General features: G+C 38.8%; 1 protein-coding gene across 9 annotated transcripts in view; it reads right to left on the bottom strand.

The window, feature by feature from the left end:
- NCOA2 (nuclear receptor coactivator 2) overlaps positions 1 to 23,373 on the bottom strand; it is a 198,499-nt gene that overhangs the window by 19,999 nt on the left and 155,127 nt on the right. For all 9 annotated transcript variants that reach the window (XM_026056258.1, XM_026056257.1, XM_026056259.1 and 6 more), the window contains 7 exons: positions 21,499 to 22,768; positions 12,332 to 12,542; positions 8,529 to 8,738; positions 6,365 to 6,580; positions 5,547 to 5,676; positions 2,627 to 2,792; positions 361 to 639 (listed from right to left, as the gene is read on the bottom strand). In XM_026056258.1, the coding sequence (XP_025912043.1) occupies positions 361 to 639; positions 2,627 to 2,792; positions 5,547 to 5,676; positions 6,365 to 6,580; positions 8,529 to 8,738; positions 12,332 to 12,542; positions 21,499 to 22,768 (2,482 nt within the window). The remainder of the gene's footprint in view (positions 1 to 360; positions 640 to 2,626; positions 2,793 to 5,546; positions 5,677 to 6,364; positions 6,581 to 8,528; positions 8,739 to 12,331; positions 12,543 to 21,498; positions 22,769 to 23,373) is intronic.

The following is a 23,373-nucleotide window of genomic DNA, read 5'->3' as shown; positions in this document are numbered from 1 at the left end:
TTGATTGCTGGAAGAGTCAAGATATGACTAACATTAAAGGATCTATACAACAACAGGCACTGCTGCAGCCTCTCAGAATTACTTATACCCAGACTTAAATACTTGTACAATATTACAATAATAATTCTTGTACAATATTACAAGAATAATGAAAAGGCGAAAAAAAGATCAAGAAAGAGAATACACAAGGTACTGTCTTGGCAAACCCATTACGGCTTCTACTTTAAAAGTGGAAGTAAATAGTAATAAAATAGGGTATGCATTTAAAAACTAGGCAATTCAGAGCAAGCTAAAAGTCAGTACACGTAGTGCATGATATGCAACTGCGCCAGGCAAACCGGCATAAGAAACAGGCTCTACCTGCTGTGCTTGGAGTCTGTGTTGAAGCTGAAGTCTCAGCTGATTTGGCTGGTTCTGCACTATGCCAGTGGGCCGGAGGCCAGGCCGCGGCTGCATGCGCAAGGCTGGGTAACCCGGCCGCTGCCCCATGGGGTGGAAGTTTGGGTCCTGCATGGGTGCGTAGCTGCCCTGGGCCAGCTGCGCCTGAGATGCATACTGCTGGGTGAACACCGGGGCCTTCTGGTCCAGAAGGATGCTTGAGTCCTGACTCGAGAAGGTCTCTGGATCTACAGCTTGGCTCTGCGTAAACACATGAAAAGAAGTGTATACAAACGGTTGGCGGGACAGTTTTCCATAGGATTGTATGAGACTAATACAGCCACCCCACAAAAACATCCTTCTGAAATAGCAACGTTTTTACAGAGCAAATTATGTACATTTTCCTTGATAAAATATAAAACTTGAAAAAAAGCAAATTGTATTTTTGAGTGTTAAAGCATTTTTAAGGAGACCACTTCTTCTTCTCTTGTTTTTTTTTTTAAAGGCTCATTCTTTGCAATGTTATTTACATAGCTGTTGAAGCATTCTTCTAGTGAATAAAAATGTGAAATGACAAACTCTATATTAAAATCTGTAAATAAAGCAAAGTCACTGTATTTTTGCCATTGAATCAGAGATAAATTCAAAGGCATTACAAATGAGCAAGGATAAAAGTGAGATTTTTTTCAGTATTATTAAACTGAATAGTGACTTGAAATAAAGATGCCTGAAACTATTAAAGAAGCTAATGTGAATAGAGAGCTTAATTCTTTCAGGGGTTTTCACACAAACTGATTACCCGTTAGCTTGAAATAGCTAACACAGTTCTAAACTCTATTCTAGATACTTCCCTTGCCCTCTACCCAGAATAATTGTATAGCTTATTCCACACTGACCTTGGGAATTGAGTTAATCTGAATTTCAGTGCCCTCATGAAAACAAGACTTCAAATGCCTATAAAATGCTTGATGAATACTTTTAAAACCATGTTCTAAAATGTGACATTTCTCTTATCTGTGAAATTCTTTGACAGTTTCCACTGAAATATTACCTAAATAGAAATATATTTACCATTTAGTTTCAAATAAAACAGTCTACATGCTATTTTGGTGGAGGTATTCCAAAAGCCATACACTACTGCATGAAAGTTTCACATCACAGAATTGAAGTTCACCACTAAATTACCTCCAGCGTAACACTTCACTATGTTCTGTACTGTACCAAGTAGGTGGGGGTGTCTTTTTCTTATGTACAAAACAGGATTTCATTGGTCCTATTTCACAGTTACAGACAGTCCACAGACTTGAAGAGACAGAAGCAGTATCTAAAATGCAGAGCTATTTCAGAAGATATTCCCAGGATGCTGATGAATGCTGGGTAATGAAATGGATATTCTAGGCGACATGCTCATCTCAGAATATTAAACCATTATAGAGGCAAATGTGGCTGTTTTGGAAATGCAGCAGAAACATCAAATCTTTTTTTAATTTCACCACTTTATTTTGCATCATGTAAGACTGAAATGGACAAGAACCAACTGAAAACTAATAAAAAATATCTGTGGAAAAAATAACAGATTAAAAATAATAGAACAACTCCGTGCTTCAAAGCATAGGAAGCATGTTCCTAACTTAAGAAAAAAACTTACAGTTTTAAGTGCTTGGAGTGAAATCAGCTGCTTCAGGTGAAGCTGATCCCTTAACTCACATCAATCAACTACAGAAAAAAACTAAGGGTGAAGTTACATGTTACAATTTTGCTCATCCGAAAGCTTGCTGTTACCATAACACAAAGGTCTTGATCTTGCTCCTCTGTTCCTACGTGCTCATATTCTCCTTTCTTCTTTCCTGCCCCTGTTGCTGGCCATGATCTTACCTTTCTCCCACACACCAAGTTGTTCCTCTGACCGTCAGACAAGCAGAAGTTTGGTTTTGGTCAGGTTAGTTGTCTGAACTGGACTGCCTCATCACAGGGTCAGAACAACATGAACTAGATGAAGGTGGTCGGACGAGGAAGAAAGCGCAAGGCTGGGGGTGAAGGAAGCTCTTTGGTCAACACTGAGCTGTTAAGCCGACTCCAACCATAATTCCTTAACTTCACTTTAGCTTGCCTGCAGTGGGTTTTATAATGTACATATAATAGTAACTTTAAAACTTTCCCTCCCTTCTGTAACACACTTTGACCTCTATCTTGACAACTCATCCTTTAAAAGCAGTTTTTTGCATAGGCAGCGCAGCATGCAGTATACCTGGCTAACCAGCTCGGGTATTCCTAGGGCCCTGTCAATTTCTTCCAGCCCATCGAAATTCCTTAATGCCATATAAAGCTGATCCAGGAGGGCACCCTCGTCGCTTGGCGACTCTGATGAAGGATGATTGCACAACAGGTCATCTGGTGAGCTGCCAAACGGTTGCCTGCGAAAACATGAATATTACGTGGGTAAACAGCTGCTGAAAAGCAAGGACTAATATCAGAGGATTAGTACTCAGATGGAACCAACAAGTGGAGACAGAAATTATTTTAATAGCTGCTAATTTTGTTTTGAAAACTATTCTGAATGCAAGTCATGTTTCCCAAAGAAAGAGCGTGAATAACGTGCCTGTCAAGACTCTACAAGCATAGCGTATTCAATGAGTATGTGAGTGTATCGGAGAGACGTCTGAGCGCTGAATTCGTAGTACAGGATCAACAAAGGAGCACAGGAGTCAGTCTAGAGTATATTCACTGAACACTGAAGAAAGTCTAAAGAGAGAACTAATTTTTTTTAACTAACTCTAACTTTGAATTATAGATGTTAGATTAAGTATACTATCATAAGTAGATAAAAGAACTCATTTCCATAGACACTCTTATCTAGTTTTCTGTCATGCTAAGCAAGCGGAAGAGGTCACAGACGGATCTGAGGATCATCAGAGCTCACACAAACTGAACAGCAGCAGTAGACGGCCAGATGCACAAAGGAGTTGGAGGAAAAGGACATTCCCCTTCTTGTTTGCAGCAAAGCACCCTGTGAGCTTAACCCACCTGATGGAATTGCCCGCTTGGGTACCAGTTTATGCACTTGGTGAGGTGCCTCGGAGCATGGGGGCTCCACTGATCCTGCTTACCTCACCCCCAAGTTTGTAGGCAAAGCACACTCGCAGTTATAAAGGCAGAAGAAGATCTATCCCAAACCCAAAGGACAAAGCATACTGAGAAATAAACTAAATCTGAAACAGCACCTTAGCAGCAGCCAAAGGATGTATTTTTATTTTGAGCAGTTCACAACAAGTCCTACTTTAAGCACACTACTACAGGTCTTTCTTTGGAAAAACAAAAAAACCCATGTTTGTGTAGTTAGTTTCCATAATGAAATATATGGTTGCCATGGAAGTCTAATCTCTATGTCAAAGCTACTCAGAAGGGAAGAGCTGCATCATCAGCTTACACATCTAAAAAACCAAAGGACGGTAAACAGGAAAACTAACAAAAACATATCATTTTTAATCACATCCCCATCACTAAAGAATAAAAATCAATATATATATGATGTACCTTTCACACATTTCAAAAATATAAATGAATCAATCACATGTGTAGAAAAATTTCTACCACTCTCACAGGGGAGGAGCAACAAAAAAGATCTTTCCATCAAATTGACTGCAGACTTTGAAGGAGACTTATAAAAAGGGCACTATGACCTGGAAAAGTAGTCATTGGGGCCACTAAAAAAAACCTTCCAAATTGTAAATGGGCATGAATACATACAGTAAAAAAAAGTAAAAACCATATGTCAAGTTCTGTATGTTAAACAATTACAAGTACTTTTTTAAAAATTTCTTTTACATACAATGTTTAATTTTTCTCTAAAACAATTATGTGCTTTATTCACAATTTAGCTGTGTAACAGACTATATGATTGAGGAGTCATGATGATAATCAGGTTATAAAAATGCAAGTATCAGGAATTAATAAAATAACAAATGACAGCACCAAACACCTCATCACCTCCGTTTGGGCGTAAATGATCAAAACACGATTAACTTCAGAAAGCAAAGTAATGAGAATTTTTTTCACCATCTCCAGCTATCAGCAAATTTTGAGAAATGCAAAGGTAACAAAACTGAATAATTATCCGCTGGTTTGCTGACCAAATGGCTCGGCCCTATGTTTTATTTTAGGTGTAATTTTTCAGTCAAATAACTTCAAGTTATGTCAACAGCGCTTTCAGCATACAGACACCCTAACAAGAGGAGAATTAGCACCAGGAAATATTATGAAAAATAGAGAATGTAGCCAGAAGATACATCTTTCCTCAGACACACTTTTTTCCAATTGTTTCATCTTTATTTTCCTACTCATTGTACCTCCCATCCATTATTGAAAAATATCCCAATTTATAAGATCAATTTGTAGTAAAATTCAGAATATTTCAACATTTCTCCTTTTGACTCTTTTTGTATCATCTACATAATCCATAATCTTTAATTATAGTTGCAAATTTTCTGAAGAAGACTCGCATCTTTTTAACAATTGTAAAATGCTTTTCATAGTTATAGCATTACTTAAAGGCATAATAATAATAACCAAAATTAATATATTACATATGCATTAATAAGCTCTGATCAAATCGTGGTTTTGGTTATCTGAGAATGAACAAATTTAATGCCAGGGAAGAGGCAGCCTCCCTTTCACTTCATTTTTCCTCCCTAGGCTTTTACAGAACTTAGGTCAATTAAAATCCCAAGCAAAACAGAAGTTAATGATGTCCTGCACTGCTAAAAGCAGTACCCCACCACAGTGAAAGACAGCTATGTTGTAACTACAGAGGCTCCAGCATTTTTCCACTTTTAATCTTAAGTACTTTCTCTGACATAATTGTTAACAATGAGAACAGCAAAAGAGCCAGGATCATGCCCACATTAATGCCTGGGAGGTGAAAAATGATACAACTATCTGAAGCAGTGGCAGCATTTACTGTGATACAGAACTTTTAATTCTTCCAACACATTAACTGTCAAAGAGAGCAATTATAAGTACTACTGGAACATGTATACATTTCATAGGCATAAAATATTACAAGTATAAAATTGATATAAATTTGATGAATATTTCACATAGGAATTAATTTCCATGAGGCTTTTGAAACACGGGGCTGTAAGATCTCTCCATATGACACCAACACTTACCTGTTCTGACCACCGAAGGTTGCCTGCTCTATAGGCAAGATGCTGTCAGGCCACGGTGCAGTCTGATTGGGAGGGGCCTGCTGTTGGCCATATTGAGGTCCTCCTATATTCATCTCCAATTCAGATGGTCCTAATCAAGAAAAATAACCACATAAAATTTGTGAAAAGCATCTATTTGGATGGGAATTCTTTCCACTGGATTATCTATTGTATTGTAAAAGCAAATGAAAACATTAAGACTTGCTCATGTTGCACTTCAAAAGCATCATGAAATTATTGTTAAAAATTGCTTTTAAATTTTGAGCAAATATCAAGAGAACCCTGAAAATGGATCAAAACTGTAAGAGAGCAGATATGACACCACAGATACAAAAGCTAACAAGAACTTATTGCAGGAGATAAACATAAAAATATTAACAATAGATAAAGTCAATACCATAACATACTTGCTTCTAGTTGTCAATATATAACGTACTGACCAAGCACAATGAGAGTGCTTACAGTATTTCCGCCTCCTAACCCCCCCCCCCCAGTCTTTAATAAACAAGAGCAACTTTATATCCTCTTTCTTAGGTCACGCTACTATGTGGCTAAAGAACATTGTTCCTATCATCACACACTTTAAAAATTAATGATTTACACACATTCCTGCTTACACAGGAAACTTTCCCTGTTGAACACCTAATTCTTGGAATACTTTTCTCATCAAATCTAGAATTGAAGTGAGTTTTTTTTTTCCTTTTCTCTCTCTCTCTCTCTCTCTTTTGGTGCTGCAACTTTTCCAGTCCAGCGCATGCAAAGTGGCATAGCTGACTTACCCATATTCATGACCTGAGATGGGAGCATCTGCCGTGGGCCAGGCTGGCTGCTGGGCCGCAGGGGAATGCTGGCTGTGGGGTTACGTATCATGCCTCCTTGGATGGGCCTGCTCAGGGCACTGGTCGTGGGCGTGCAGGTCACCCTCACAGCAGAAGCCTGGCTTCCCCAGTCTCCAGACGTCATGGCAGGCCGAGGGGTATTGCCACCAATCATTCCTGCACAAAAGCCAGGCAGACTCAGGTGCAGCAACATGATGCAGAATGACTTTAGCATTACAACTGCCTGATTAGCTGAATTTTTAGAGATAAAAATGCAGCAGTTGTACTCAAAATCCATCGTGTCACAACTGCCTGTCCAGATGCACAAAGCTACAGAATGATGCATTAAGCTGCTTAGTCAAGGGGCTGGAGACTATTATACATTTTACATAAGGAAGATCCTTTCATCATTTCTGCAATGCTGTTGAGGGTAAGTGTTCCCACAAGCACTGGGCAACAGGTGCTGAGGGTGTGTGGATAGCCCTGACTTCCTTCCTCAGGAAATGAATCACGTTTGCTGATGTGTGTGGCAGGGCTTTACTTTCCAAGTGCTAAGTGAGAATGAAGATTTGAGTAACAACATGCTATCACTATACACACTTCCAAATTAGGAGGATTAAATTTAAACTCGCATTTGTACACATCTTCTGGCAAGTCTTTTCATTCAGAATCAAGAGCCCTCTTAGCTTCACGGCTCACCCAAATAATCTTGAACCAACAGACAGTGCAGGGAAACTACTCACAGGAACTTTCCGATAGATGCTGAAGTTCATTACTGTTATTTTAGGGGAAGTCCTCCTACATCTACAGTAAACAACTGATACAGTTTATTTACACTTGGAATATACAGAGTACTACACTCTGACAGCAGTTTAAAAAAAAGCCCCCAGAACTGTTTATTCATAGCATTTAAACATTTCAATTTTGTACAGTTAAGGGACCTGATAAACCACTGTTTGTAGATTGGACCACTGGTCTCTAGCTGTATTTTGCAACAAACTTAAATGAATGCTACCCCCCCCCCCCAAAAAAAAATATTTATTATTCACCAGTCCAACTACTTGGTGATATATAACCAAGAAGGAAAATCCTCTAAAGAGGGTCATTATTTTAGCCGCCGTACAAAATTTGCTTCAATAATACAACCTCAGGTTTGTTCTGTTTTATTTGCGTGCATATTCTTTTAGCTGAAAGATGTGGCACACTAAACCAAATGGCAGGAATATACATTATACACTCTAACTTGTATGCATAAGATGAATAACATCCTCTAATATGTATACATAACATGAAAGTAACAGGACACTTGAAAGACCACAAGTTGACCTCTAAACTGCTCAAATAGGATATTTCAGTGTCTGGCAGTATGTGTTTTTTAATACTGATGCAAACTAAATACAAAACTTTGACAGTGAATAGCCTGTTAAAAGGACTTACAACACCCAGTTATTCAAAGGTTTTAGCTGTTGTTTCACACTTGGACAGTCTCAGACTGTACACTGGTTGAAATAAGTCATTCAGTCAAACTTTTCCTATGATACCCTCTCTGGTATCTTTGTACAGTATTAAGGCAACATGAAGAAATCAATGCATTGCAAACCAGGCATAATCCACGATACAGTTTAAAGAGGTAGTACTATTACAACATCTGATGATTCCAAAAAAGTTTGTACTTTATAAAATGACATAAAGGATTCACATTTTTGTTATTTAAAATGAAAACTAATACTAATAAATAAAGGATAAGTGAAAGCAACGACAGGGTCTCCAGAGAATACTCGTAGTAAGGGCAGCAGCATTGCCCACAAATTTGTTTTGGAAGGACTTTGCCAATCCAAGACTCAGGTGAATGTGGAATAATGATGTGAACAGATTATAGCTGCCAATACAATGAATTCATCTACAAGTTTTCAGGTAAGTGAACAGCAGCGCGCAAACAGCATGCCTAAAAAATCTGCATTTTGAAATAGAACAAGTTCAAAACAAATATGCCAACACATATCAGCCTGCTAAACACAAATGTATAAAATACATCCTGGACTTTTAATAGCCCTAACATTGATTAAGTTACGCATGATATAACCTATTAATCAAATATATGAGAACGAATGGAAAAACTTCTTACCTGTGCTATTGTTCCCTAAAGTTCCTTGATTTCCTATCATCCCCTCGCTCCTGCCCATCAGTCCCGGCTGAGGTATCACTGAATATGGGCTACTGGTTCTTATGGGTGGGAAACTTCCTGTGCCCGTTGGATTCTGCAGTGTGATGTCAAGTGGTAAATTCTGGTTTGGCAATAACCTGCCCAGTTGCCCTGCTCGTGGGTTATTAAAAGCTAGACAGGAGGAGCAAACAAAAAGCAAAGTTAGAAGAATGGAAACTTTACAAAACAAAACAAAACCCAAATATACTTCAAGCTCTACGGTTGAGTTATTTAACGCTGCATAATTAGCCTATTCCATATCTGTGTGAGAAACATCCCTGTAGACATTTTAATGTACATTTCAAAATGGAACATTCTGACATCAAAACGGATATGATTTATATTTTTAAAACTTCAAATGATGCAATTTAACTGACTGAAGAACAACTACAGCAAAATATACCATGTGATATGCATATTACCGCCAACTAATCTTATACCTAGTGGGACTGTAATTGCGCGCAGATGTCATCCTGAGGCAGATTGTTAGGATTACCCGACAGTCTTGAAAGTTTTCCAACATAAGCTGTGCCCCTGAAGAAGTTACTAAAATTAAGGACAGACTGAGGCTGTATTGCATCCCTTAGCCCCATTTCTACATCTCCCTCCTAAATTTTTTTACATCTCTTGTCATTAATCAAAATAAATACTTTCATGATTCAGCAACAATGAATAAAGGGTCCAGATTCAGAGCTGTGACACCACAGCATCCTGGAAAGTAGGACTGTACTTGATGTTTATTGTCACATTTACAGAAATATTTTCTTCTATTGAGGCCCTTTTGTGTTTTGTGCTCTTAAAATCAGCCTCTGCAACAAAAACTACAAGTTGTCTTAGAAAAGTGAACTTCAACTCTTGGCTGGCAAGCAGCTGGGGACAGCTGGTCCTTGGGAAATCTCCAAGTGCATGAAACTTGTGCATGTGCACAAGTACTTCTCAAACATGAACCAAATACTGAGCATGTGCTTACACGATTCCATCTTCAATCATACCAACAACATACATATAAATACATAAATTATTTTTGTAATATTATTATTTGCAATAATTTCTGATAGCTTCCACTAGGACAGTCTCTGATTTAATGGCATCCTTTAAGCAACTTCTCCATTTTTAGTCACCGCATTACGAAGAAGTCAAAGAACTTCTTTCTTACTTTAGATCACAGTACTGATACTTCTGAGTTTGAGAACTCAGATGATGTTTACTGAGCTTGTTAAGAAGTACAGAAATAGCTTATTACAGAGGTGTCTGACTTTTCTTCTTACTTTATGAAACCAGATTATAGGAACCTACTGCATTTTTTTATTCTCTACCAGGTGGACTTGTTTATATGTGTGTATAGGGAATAAATTACTTCAAATATACCTCATCCTAACCATCAGGTCAAAATTTTCTGCTCAATATGTGTTCAAACAAGCAAGCAAAACTTACTTACGAGACAAAACTGACCTCCCCAAGTGTAGGGGCACCATAAAGTCTAAGGATAGAGTTAAAACCTAACTTAAGTAACCATTTCAGGACAGTCTGCTCTAGAAGTTTGAAAAATAACACAGATGAGGAAGTTATAATGCAGGTAACTTTATGAGCAACCACTGATCCAACAAAAAGAAAAGCTGGAAATGCAGCACAAAATAGCAACATGGTTCATGAGATGTGGTGGTGCTCAGATCCTCAGATCACAGAGTCAGGATGAGACCAAGGGAGACTTCCTGCTTCCCAAACAATAAACTTTAGGAATCTCACAAAACCAGCAGCTTTCAATTCTTTAAAAAACTTTTAAAAATAGATTAAAAATATTTAAAGCATTTTCATGTAAAAACTTTAACAAATGAAGGCTGATCATTTCTTTGGAAAAAAATCAAAATAAAATTACTTTTGGAATTGTATATGATTTGACACTGAATCTATGTTGCTTTTATGGGAGCATAAGAGAAGTTACTCACGATGTCTCTGCACCTGTTTTCTGTATGCTCTTATACTGAAAATAAGGCAGAAAATCTCTAGGGAAATCAGATACAGACATGAGACTGAGCTGGGGAAAAAAGTTTTAGGGTGCTAATTTACATAGGAAATGATGCCTTTTTTTTTTTTTAAACAAAACTGCTGCTATCCAGCAAGATATTCCCATTTACAATCATACTGTACCGCCAGTAGCTTTGAAAATGGAGTTAAAGACAAAGAAGTGAAAATGTTTCCAAAGCTCCTTCTGCAATATGATACACAGAAATAAATAACACTGTATTTATATGATAAAATCAAAAGCAATTAATAAATATACTATTTGATAGTCCTGTACATTAAACATTTTGATATTATGCATAAACTGAACAACTCAAGAAAACTGAAAGATTTAGCTCAGCAAGACCTCTGACAAAAGCAGGATGGCAAAATAGCTTCTTTTTACATCGTGGTAATGAGTACGATGCAACACAAAAAAAAGACTCATCATTTGTCATTAATCTTACTCTACGATACCTAAAGAATATTAATGACAGACAAAGTCATCCAAATTCATTGTCTACCAGTGAAAACGTTAACATTTCCCTGTAAGAAACTTTTGGAATTACATCTCATTTAAAAAGAAAGTAGATAAGAGGAAGAAATATGAGCCAAAGAAAAGGCTTAACTTGGGAAAGCCAAAAGCCCATGCTACCCTGGAAGGAACCAGCAGACCTCATTTCAGACGGAATATTCTTAAGATTTCAAATGCATAGAGGCTTTTCTCTGACTTCTGTGCTGCTGCTGTTAGTTTTCCCATACTTATAAAAATGAGCACATTAAACATAAGCATCTTTCTTTGAGCAACATTCACACTGTTTCAATATATTATAGTTCAAGGAGCTGTGGTGTTTTTAATATAAATTTAAATATTAATATTTATTTAAATGTATCTAGTAATAATTTGAGTTCACTTGAAAGTGGAATGGTGTTATTCTTGAAAAAATGGTTTCTTTTAATAGCAACAAAATGACTACAGTTTATTGAAAGCATTATCTAAATACTATGTTTGAAAACAAACACACTGGTGTACATTTATGGAGGTAACAGATGCTGCCATCCTAGCCTAGGGAAAAAAACAAGCAGTGGCTTTTACGCTATTTTATTCAACATTCATCACTGATAACTCTCCTGTCCTGCTTTCAATTACTTTATAGTGGTAGACCAATATTTCTCTCCTGATTTGTAATTTAATTAATAAAGTTAAGGAACTGTCAGCTAGAAAGCGACTCAATTAAAAGCCACAATTTCAAAATTAATTTAGGCATCCCTTCTAATCATATGTCTTTCTATTAATCTTGTGGTTTTAGAAGAACACTTTCTTTCATGCTTTGAAAAGCTTTTCTCTCCCCTTTTATTGAAAGAACTGGTTAAAAAATAGAATCTGCATCAAAACAAAATGCACACATTCACAATTTGAAAAGCCTCACAATATTAGCATAATATATAACCATAGCAGGCTTCATATTTTCTGACAGAAAGATGTTATTTTGAGAGTAGCCCTTATGGCCCCTCAAAGGGGCACCGACTTCAGCATACTGAGTGAATTATATATAATCTCCAAATGTGTTTCAAAATAACACAACCGCAGATGGCGCCATCTCATCACAGAAAATGAGAAAATGCTGGGAAATCGCCTAGTTCCTAGCCTGGCCAACTCAGAGGCATGACGATGACTTTTTGGGTTCTCAATCTTTTCGGATACTCGCATAAGGCAAACTCACTGCTCTGTGAAATCCTCATTGCTGGTTTCTGGGTGCCCACAGACGTGCCAGGGCTGCTGTCACTGGTGAGCTGCATGAGGTCATTGATGATGGCTTGCTTGTCAACCGAACCCGCTGGCGCGCCTGCTCGGCTATCGGGGAAAAGCTGCGGTAACTGGCTGTTCTGTAGGTCATCCAGGATCTCCTCCAAGTTGTCCAACTCGCTGCCTGGCTGCAAAGGAAAAAAGAGCACATGTTGTGGCTCATCTGCTGACAACGTCCTGCTCTTACAGCGCGTGAAGTAATGAACCACTGCTATGCCTGCAGAGACTTTAGATGTTTCCTCCAAGATGCCTGGGGTGCAGGAAGCTTACTAGGTTGTAGAGAAGAGCATGTGCATGCCTCCCAGGGCTTTGCCACCCTGCTTTTGGGGAACTAGCGCTGCCCGCAGCATTGGCACCCCGTTCACACCCCAGTGTCAGGAAGTGCAGAGCGCCACACCATACATACCTCATGCAAAGGGGAACCGGGAGGATGCTCTCTACACACGCTACGATCTGTACAGACAGCACATACAATTTGGCAGAAAGAGACATCCAACAGTGAGGAAGATGGAGATTTATGGAGGTATAGCAAATATGCCTTTCAGCACAATCATATTTCTAGTCGCTTTATGACTTGATTAAAAGCATATGATGGAAAAGTTGCTTCATGGCTGAAACAATTCTCCATACATATTTTCTTCATTACATTAAAAACTTTAACACTGAATAACTCTACAGAAATTAACTGAAAGAAATATGTAATTCAATAAAGTCCTATAAATTAACAATTGTCAATTAGTTAGTAGATTTAGGAATTAATTTTTCTCACAACTATCCAAATCAGTGAAAATTACATCTCTGCAGCAAGAAAAAAGAAGACATCTAATTAGACTCAATTCAATAAAAACTTAACATAAAGATGGCAAAAAATCTAAGTTCATCCCATAGTAACATAAAAATTGACCGGCATGTTTTTCTTGAATATGTCAGTTTTCACCAGTATTAGTATTTTGTCAACTTCTCTGCCTCTAAACACTCAGAATTAAAATCTTTTGCTCATTGAAACTTGGAAATTGTTACCATCTATCCACTCCTAGAACTTTCAATATGTAAGACTAAAAACTCTTTTGGATAGTAGTAGCAAATAAGCAGTACGGTCTCAATTTCCACTAAGGTGTACAGAAAATATTTTATGACAGTATTTCTAACACAAATCTACTCAGAATTAATGCCTTCATTAGGAATTCTACCAACACGGAAGAGAGGCAGAGAGTGAGCGAACATACCTGAAGGCTAGGGAGCAGAGAAGTATCAGTAGAAACACACACACACGTGAGATACAATCCTTCCTTTTCTTTTTCTTCCTACCACCACATCATGCACTTACTTACTTATTTGCAGCATGCTTATTCTGCAGATCACAACGTAGTGCAGATGGCTTAAACTGGCCACCAAGGTTCTCAGTTCAGCTACGAAGCAGTGTACGATAGTCTGTACTAAACTCATGCTGTCACAGTTAACCTGCTCCTGGGGAGCTAAGCTATTTTATTCAAAGGTAGCTAAAATGCTTCTAGGTTACATCTCTACATAACTTTTTTGGATGACTTACTGCAGATGAACACGGTATTACTCTTTACTCCTTCCATATGACCTCCTAGACTTACCGATCAGAATATAGGGTGCAAAAGAAGGAAGAGTTTACTCTGTTAAACAAAGGCAGCAGGTGGGTTGATCTGGAGGCTGATGTTATTGGCAAAATAATGGGAAATCACAGAATCAGTGGATTAGAAGAAAACTAAACCCCTCAAGGCAAAATCAGTATATGTCAATCCCAACAGAAGCTCCTACCTTCTTAAACACCTCCAGCGAAAGAAAATCCACAGCTTCCTCAGGGAATTTGTTTCAAGCACTCTGCCATCCTTACCACTAAAACGTTTTTCCTCAATGTTGATGCAAAATCTTCCTCACTGAAATGTAGGCCCTTCCTTCCTGTCCTATTTTGAATCAGAACAAACTGTGTTCCCCTTTTTCTAACTTTTTATTTATTTGAAGCCTGGTATGTGCCTCTCTGGTTTTTAGGCTGAGATTAAACAATCTCAACTCATTCAAGCTTTAGCACAGAGCCTGTTTTCCAGACCTCCTATTATTCTTGATGCCCCTATGTGCTGTCCTGAGCTGATCCACGTTTTTGTTGAAGTGCAGTGCCCAGGTCAGTACCCCAGCTGAAGAACTCAGCAAGGGCTGAGTAAAGCAGAGAGTTCACTCTACACATTCGATGGTATATTCCAGAATAGCTGGTAATTTTTTTCACTACGTGACATCGCCAACTCTCATTCGTCTTGTCACGACCACCCCTAGACACAATTCTGAAAAACTGTGATATAGCCAATTGTTCCACTCTTTTTTTTTTTTAATTTGTGCAGTTTATTATTCCTGACTAATTTTAGCAAACAGTATTTGTTCATCCTGAATATTCTAAGATTTTTACTCCATATGTCCTAGCCGCCACTGAATTTGAATTCTGTCCCCCAGTGTATTTGTGTATATTCAAGTGTCACATGTAGCTTTACCCAGTATACTCTATCATCAGGTCATTAATTAGGATAATGAATAGCTCCAGACCCTGCACAAACTCCTGCAGTACCCCCCGTTTTGACAGTGAATCCTTAAACAAGTACTTGGTGTGTAAGCATTTCCAAGCAGCTTCCTGAAACTACTCAGAGCAGTTTCATCTTGACCATCCATCTCTAATCTGCTTACGAGAATGCCATGAGTAACTGTGCCAAAAAGCCTTACTAAAATCAAGATACATGACATAAACTGCTTCTCTCATGCCAAAAAGCCCGTTTACACTGTTGCAGAAGGAAAACAGATTGGTCTGACATTACCTGCTCTTGACAAATCCCCACGCGGACGCGTTACCTTCCAGGCCCTTACAAACAGCACACCAACGCAAAAGGTTGAGCCAGGAGGAACTGGAATGGGATTAAAAGCAACCTAAACTGTTATGGGGAAAGGTGATAGGCAGATTCAAAAAGGCACTCCAAGAGACAGGCAAGAAATGTTTATAGAAGCTGCATTTTGAGGTCTGAACGATCTGGTAAAGGAGAACGATGCTGCGTATCATGAATTATAAAAGGATGATTCAATAGTCTTTGGGGGAATTAAGACACATGGACTTTGTTAAACATATTTCAGACAACAATAAAGGGAAGTTTTACATGTTGCAAGGTTTTTTCTTTGTTTTTTTTGTGAGGGAATTTATGTCTTTTTTTAACATTCAGGCTAGTGCAATTCTTTGTTTAAATGTCAGGCATTAAAAAAAACAAGGACAAACTTATTGATCCAAACGTGTCACAGAACTGCACTCCCCACCATGCTTTTAATTCCTCTCAGGAAGTGGCAAAGAAAGGCCAGAAGTATTATAACAGAAATATATAACCCTCCTTTTTTCCTTTAACATAATCATTATCAAATATTTTATTTTTCTGATGAGATCAGGGCTCTCAACTGCTGCAGAAGTTCCAAGACAATTTTAGTTTTAGAATTAACATCAAGCTATTAGGGTAGCCTAAGTCTTTCCAGACCCAGCCTCAAATGGCACCGTATGTGCAGAAGCTAGCATTAAAATATTTACTGGTTAGTTTCATGGGATTTTTCTTTTATTTATATTCTGTATGTATTTTGTTAATGGCCTAAATTGAACTTTATGTAAATAGAAGGCACACCCTAAACTCCCTGTAATACAATTATTTGTCATGAATTAAAAAAAAAAAACTGATAAAAGCGCTAAGTATCACAAGAAAGTTCTTGTGCACATATTTTCACTGTCTTTAAGCAATGCAATTACAACAATCTCCATAGGACTGAGACGCTAAATCCTAGAAAACACTAGATAAATCATGTTTAGAAATATTTTTGTATTTTAAAAAATACCTAGTTTTTAAAGTACTTATCACCATTATGGAGAAAAACATAGATTAAAACTTAATTACTTATAAAATTATTTCAGCTCTACTGAAATGCAATTTCACCTAAACATTAAGTTTGGTTTACAAATATTGCCATGTAAAAGTCTAGCTTCCACTGAAGGAATCTCTCCCTGGATTATAAAGGGCTAGATAAGATGCTAAGCTGTACTCTCTGGAGCTCTCTTTTCTGCCATGGGCAATGCCCACAGCTTGCACTGAGACTCTGTTCTGAAGTTCAGTCTCTTTCTGCTTTGTATAGTTTCCTTACAACCATATGTGACTACGGACAAGGCACCTAGGACTCTTTTCTTACATCAGAATGTCTTGTGGTGGGGCAATACCTTGAAACTATATCTGCTTTATATAATCTTAAAGTTAGTTTCACTACCCTACTTAGCACAGGCCAAATGTTTGACCAAGAAAGGTAAGCAAAACCAATCCCCTGCTCCAAACTGGCCATAGATTAAAGGATTAAGAAAAGAGGAAAAAAGTAAATCAGAAGTGGAATCAATATAGGCTTTTTCTCTCCCACAACTGCAATAAGCATACACTTGGCTGGAAATACTATTTTATTATAAGGATAATCTACTACCAACTTTTGGAGATAGGTTTGTAGAAGTCTAATTAAAAACAGTTCAGAAAATGGAATCCCCACTCTCAAGTTTTAATAGAAGTTGAAGAAGCAAACCTCCTTCATTAACTTAGTGGATTCTGGACATGAAGAATATGATTTTTGGAGGATGAGGGGCATATGTAAAAAAACCACTTTAGTATTGGAAAGACACTGAAAGACTTCCCACAGAGGATGACTGTTACACGTTCATGAAGATCTCTGGTACCACACTAGTGGGGACAGCAGCAGCACAATGTCACTGTCAGACAGGCAAGCTGACTTGATTGTCCGCTGGCTAAAAAAAAGGAGACCACACTTGGCGATAAGGATTTCATTCCACACTATGCCACGTCCTTGCCCAGAGAATAAGCCACTTCAAATTTATGCATCTTGGTTTCTTCATCTGTAAGAGGAATATAATAGTCCACATCCAATTTTGCAAAACAGTTTTGCAGTGCAAAATAACACAGCTAACCAAAATCTTTCTTTTGTACAGCAATACATGACACTGCTCACTGAGTGATGTTCCCTCCACTTCCACTCTCCTTTCCCCCAAGCTTTTGAAGCTGTTGGCCAATTTCAGTCAGATTTGACAAAGAACAGCAGCCTCAAATAAAACCTGTTTCCAAAGTATCTTATAAGTCCCTGATGGTATAGATGAAAGAGATACAATTATTGCTACCACTAAGGTAAAGGGCAAAGATTGCTCAGGCATTCGTTGTGTTCTGCTTTGATTTTGGGGGGAATACTGGCTGATTGGTATACCAGTTGCTCCAGACCAGCAACGGCATGTGCTGCGTCTTAGGCAGCCAGCAGGAGAAAAAGGCAGTTTTCTGGAAGATGTAGCAACTGGTGCTTGATAGCAACAGTCCTCCTATCGCTGTTGCCTCGTTTTGCCTCCCCAGCAGGTCTCTTTTCCATCCTTTCCCCCCGAGCTGCCTTAACTGGGCTTGCCATCAGTCCAACGGAGCTCGGGCAAGAGCGTCGCCCTCAGAGCGAGGCAGGGAGAATGGCAGAGAGGCCCTGGAAATGTTCTCTCCCATTTGCGCAAGGTTTCCTGTCGGTTGCTGGTCTCCGTAGAAGTGTGTGTTCAGACACACTACCTAGAAGACCGCTATTTTTAGTGCAGTGGTACACTTCAAAGCGTTTCCTGTGCAGAAAGTCACACCAAAAGGAGAAAACGTAACGGCTCTTCTGCCCTGGGACACCATGGTCCCTGCGCGGGCAGAGGCTGCTCCACCGCCGCTTTGCTGCTAGCATTTCCACAGAAACTGCACACTCCAGTGACTAACTACTTAAAAATACAACATTCCTCGGGGAGGATAAGTTTTAAATAAACCTGAAAAATAGGTAATACAAGCACATGGCTAATTTTTACACCACGGAGGAAGAAGAGGGGGGGGGTGGGAAGGACGCAGGAGGATGGAAGACGTTAGAACAAGAATCTGTGCTCTAGTCCTGTGCGAAATAGTTCCAGCTTTGATCTAAATTTAGGCAGTGAGCGCTTCCTGTGGGAGACCGTCTTCCAAAGCTGCAAAGGTTTTGATGCTAAATATTTTCAGTGATTTTATAACTGGGGTAAAGTGGTTATTTGTTTGAAGTCTTGGCCTTCAGCTAGATAAATGCTTACATTATTTTATATTCCCCACCATTTCCTCTCCTTCTCCATGTTGGATTTCTCCTGTTTATTCAGCTCCACGTTTTGCTGAATTTTAAATAGGTTTGAAAATTATATTTAAAACCAACAGGAACAACAAAAGCCCTACTGTCATTATTCTTACAGGACGGCTGCTGCTACTGACTTCTCCTTACCCGACCCCTCATTAAGCCCCTTCAGTCCTTCTTGCTCTCATGACTTGTGCATTACTCTGTGTTTTTCTTACACTCCCAACTCCTGGACCTTCTTTCAGCTCCAGCTCCTGTTGCTCTTGAGAGAGAATCTTTGTCTTGAAATTTTAAGAAAACACAATACATCTACAGTCCATAAACCTATCCCCCCCATCCTTCCCTTGACCTCAAAAACATGAAGCCTAAAAATAAAAAAAATAAATACACTATTCATTTTTATGAAGATCATAACACCAGCAGCCTGGTTTTCAAATGCTTGAGGTTGGCAATACTTGAAGAAACCTAAGTCTCTTTCTTTAAATTTAGTCAATAGTTACATGTTTACATTTAGGGTGAGACTCAACTTGTCTATCTTTAGGCATGAAAAAGTAAGGCAGCTAGTTTAAACTAGTTGTCTAGGTTACCATTAGTCAATGAAAACATTAAGAGAACAATTTACCTTACCTATTTTAAACACACTTTAGGATAAGATAAATCCCCCCCCCGGGGAATTATTTTTCTCTTTTGCCATTAACCATAAAGGGAGCTTACAGGACTAGCTTGGGCTGGATACCTAACTTTATGGGGGGCAAAAACTACGCTTTGTGAATGGGTTCTTAACAGATGTTTCTAAGCTATTACTTGTATGCTCCACAGAGGTCATGAAACTGAAAACTTTAGTTCTTGGGAAGAAAAACATCTAAAAGTCAGAATTTTGATCTAAGCAGTTATTTACATGATCATACATTTTTTAGTGACTACCAAATTCTACGTTCTAGTGTAGTATCATATTCTAGGGACTGAAGGATCTCTGCCTTCAATCCAGTGTTATTTTAGGTAATGCCATTGACTTCAATGCATAAGAACTGAACTAAGAAGTGAATTTATTTGTTATTTTTACAATAATTTATTCTTGCCAGCTTAGCTGTGAACTTCTTGATACCCATGTTTTTTTGGCCTAACAAAGTACTAAGTTCTCATTGAGAATCTGAACACTTCCTCTCTAGTTGTATTTAAGGCACTACAACAGAGTAGCTGTATGCAGAGCTAAACTAATACCCAGGCTTGAGGATTAATCTCTGCAGAAAATAGTGTATTTTGGCTCAGTTTCCCCCTAAAGCATAGGAAGGACGGAAAAATTACGATTGCTCCTACATAATGGCAATAGCTGTCAGGTCCTATTAAAATTAAAGAAGTAAAGAAATCTTAGAAAAAGCTTGGATAACTGGGATTATAACAATGCAGTGTATCATATTGGGCCTCTATGTTTTGTGATTATGACCACTGTTGTAAGAACCGTCAACTGGTCTACTGGAGCTTGCTGAAACAGCAATGTTAAAACAAACAAACAAACAAAACAAAACAAAAGAAAAAAAACAACAAACAGTCCTGTGATTTAGGGCTAAGAAAATATCTATCCATCCTCAGCCTCAAAATACAATATAAAAATATTAAAAATTATTTATCTATACATATATACACACACAATAATAAAAATAAACTACATTCACAAAAATGAACAAGTCCAAACCCAAACAGCACATTAAAAACACACTAAACTTGAAAGTGAAGGATACGGCTGTGAAAGAGAGTCATGTACATCGACACCATGTTTCATCTGATCATGATTTACAAACTAAGGTTTCATGCACAGGGCACTGTCGAGGGATTAACGACCAGCTGGGAGAACTGATAGCACAGGACAAAGCTAAGGATCATTAACTCCAGCTAGTTATAAACTCCCCAGAAAATGCCTTATGCTAAAACTGATATTGTAATTACCCATTTTATAAATAAGAACAAATATTGAAGTGGAAAACTGCTTCTGCTGTGTCACTTTTTTTTGCAAAGCCCTGAAAACCTGATGATTCTGGGTGACATGAATATGATGCTTTTTGGAAGCGAATTCTGCATGGAGGCCAGTGAAATAACACATTTTAGTACATCTCCTAACAGCATATGGTCTATTAGTAGTTGGGCTGCACAGCAAAGCAATCTTGCACAGAATACAGAGAAATTCTGAATTTAAAATTCTACACAAATAACCTTACACAGAAAGATATGATCAGTGCTCTGAACAATTAACCATCTACAGGAACTGGTGGAATACAAAAACTTTTTAAGTTAAAAAAAACCCAAACCCACAACTTAATTGGCACAGAAACATGAAAAGTCTATTTGCCTTGATTTTAATTTGCAGATGAAGTATATTACAAAGATCAGTAATATAAAGTTTGTATCAGCCCTTTCAAACAGTTCCTGTCCTTGAGCATGAACCTGCTTTACATGGGAGAAGTACAGTTGTTATGCTGGGTTAAGCCAAAAGCCCATCTAGCCCACAGGATTTCAAGAGCAGCCTATGGAAAATAGTACAGGAAGAGCTGTGAATACATTAGCATTAACCAACAATTACCAGTATTTCCGCTTAGCCTGACTGCCAGCTGGGAAAGGTTACCTTAGCTTTTAGTCCCTGTGTCCCCCATCTCCTTCCTGGCAGAGTCTGTCAATCACACAGCTAGGCTGCTCTGTCAGACACAGTGATGATCATAACTTACTAATGTAAATTGTAAAATTGAGTACAGACTGGATTTTGGAGGACAGTTAACGGTTTACTTATCAACAGCCTCTTGAAGTGTCAAGGAATTACTCTTAAAGGAAGTCTGGAAAAAAATAAAATGGAAGAAACGTAGGCCTAGACCATCCAATTTACCCATAATCCAAAGAATTTCTTACCTGTTCATTAGGCTCAAAGCTTATCTCTTCTTTTTCCGTCCTCATAGCTATTAACTTTGTGCTACCGGAAGGGTCTGTCTTACTGTCCAACCGCTCCAGTTTTGGGGGTATGTCTGGTAAACCAATATCTTTAGTATCATCTTTATCTAGCAAGTAGCGAAGTAGTGCATTATTATTCTTCTTAGGACTCGCCGGCTCCTGTTTAACAGTCACCTCTGAACCAGGAGCTGTGCTACTGGACTCCTGGTTCAGTTCTTTGCCCGTGGCCTCGGCTGTGAGCTTGGCCAGATCTACAGGAGAACTACTGTCCTGCAATAGTCTGTGCAAAATTTTATGCTTCTCCTTGAGTGAGGTTCCATGTGCTGAACCAGACCCAGACAACCCTCCCGCGGAGTCCTTGCTGACGTCTCCCATCGTGCTGGACAATGGTGAAGGCTCCATCTGATCCGATTTGGTGGTCAGCAATTGTAAGAGCTTTGTCTGGCTTTTTCCGTCATGCAGTTTATTCTGTCCATCAGGTCTCTCGCCACCGACAACCGGTGGCAAGTTGCCATCGGTATTATCCTTCTGGTCGCCTGAATGGCAGCTGCTCTCTGCTTGTCCAGTTGCACCTTCGGATTGCTCCCCATAAAGTCCAAAGCAGTCTTTAGAGTCCAGGCTTCCCATCTTGCTCAGCTGGGGAGGGTTCATATTCACAGGGGAATTTTGTAAATTTCCCATTTTTAGGTCAGGTGAAGCCAACGACGATCCGAGTGAAACTCCATGGCCCTCACTGAGGGCTTGAAGCGCGTTCAGGGAGCTGTTGGTGTAATTATGGCTATTTCCTGTGCTGCTGCAAACTCCCACAGGTGAATGCAAGCTTCCTGCAGGGGAAAACTGACTGGGTGGGATTCGAGGGCTTCCTGCCACTCCCGGGCTCACCCGATGCCTTGGGGAAAGCATAGAGTTTGGCTGCCCTGGGTTCATACCAGGGCTGCTTTGTGAGGGACTATTCATTTTTAGTGCATAGTTACTACCCTGAGGAGTGGATGCTTGTATGCTTGACACATGGTTCATTCCCCCTGCACCACCAAACCTGCCTGCCGGCATGCCCATTTGTTCCTTTGGGCCATTTATGGCAAAATTTATATTGCTACTGATGGTCATATCCTGACCGGGGTTCCCGCTGCACATGGCCTGATGGGCAGGGCTGCTGGAGCTAATTGGGTTCAATATCTTTCCCATTCCTTGTCCAGTCAAATCCTGATTCATTCCACAGACATTCTGCTCTCTATGCAGTAAGGGGAAGAAAAACAACCTATTAGCTAAAATGACAGTGGCCAACTTGCAATTACATTTCAAAAAAAGAAGCAAAACCCCAAACCTCACTTTAAAATAACACAACAAACCTACAATTAAAAATAAATTGACAATTTGACAAAAGTGATACGCAACTATCAAGATGGCTGCACATTAACAGTATGGTTTTTCAGTAGCTCATTAACAAATTAGTGGAATAGAGGAAAAACAAAATTATACCTCATTAGAAATGCAGATAGGTTATAATTTCAGACTCTCTGCATATAAAGTCTATCTTTTCTCTACAATATAGCAAGAGGTAACTTCTATTAAGAGAGAGAAATCTCATCTCAAACAGATGACCCAACCAAACACATTTTACAAAACAGCTGTAGACAGCTGTTTTCTGGAGTTTTGAATTTCTACGAGCTAGTGCTAACACAAGTCTGGAGCAGGCTATTTGCCCACCAAGTTCATAGTGAAAAGCAAGTTTAAAAAGTCACGTTTCTGCACTGCTAAAGTATTTCGATATTGCTTACCACTCCAAAAAGTACGTGAGCCAAGAAAACTACTGGATACTACTTCAGAATGGGAACA

The sequence above is a fragment of the Apteryx rowi genome, unplaced genomic scaffold (assembly GCF_003343035.1).
Source record: "Apteryx rowi isolate R43461 unplaced genomic scaffold, aptRow1 scaffold_130, whole genome shotgun sequence".
Lineage (NCBI taxonomy): Eukaryota > Metazoa > Chordata > Aves > Apterygiformes > Apterygidae > Apteryx > Apteryx rowi.
Note: the sequence above shows the minus strand (reverse complement) of the source record. Positions and strands in the feature narration are given on the sequence as shown.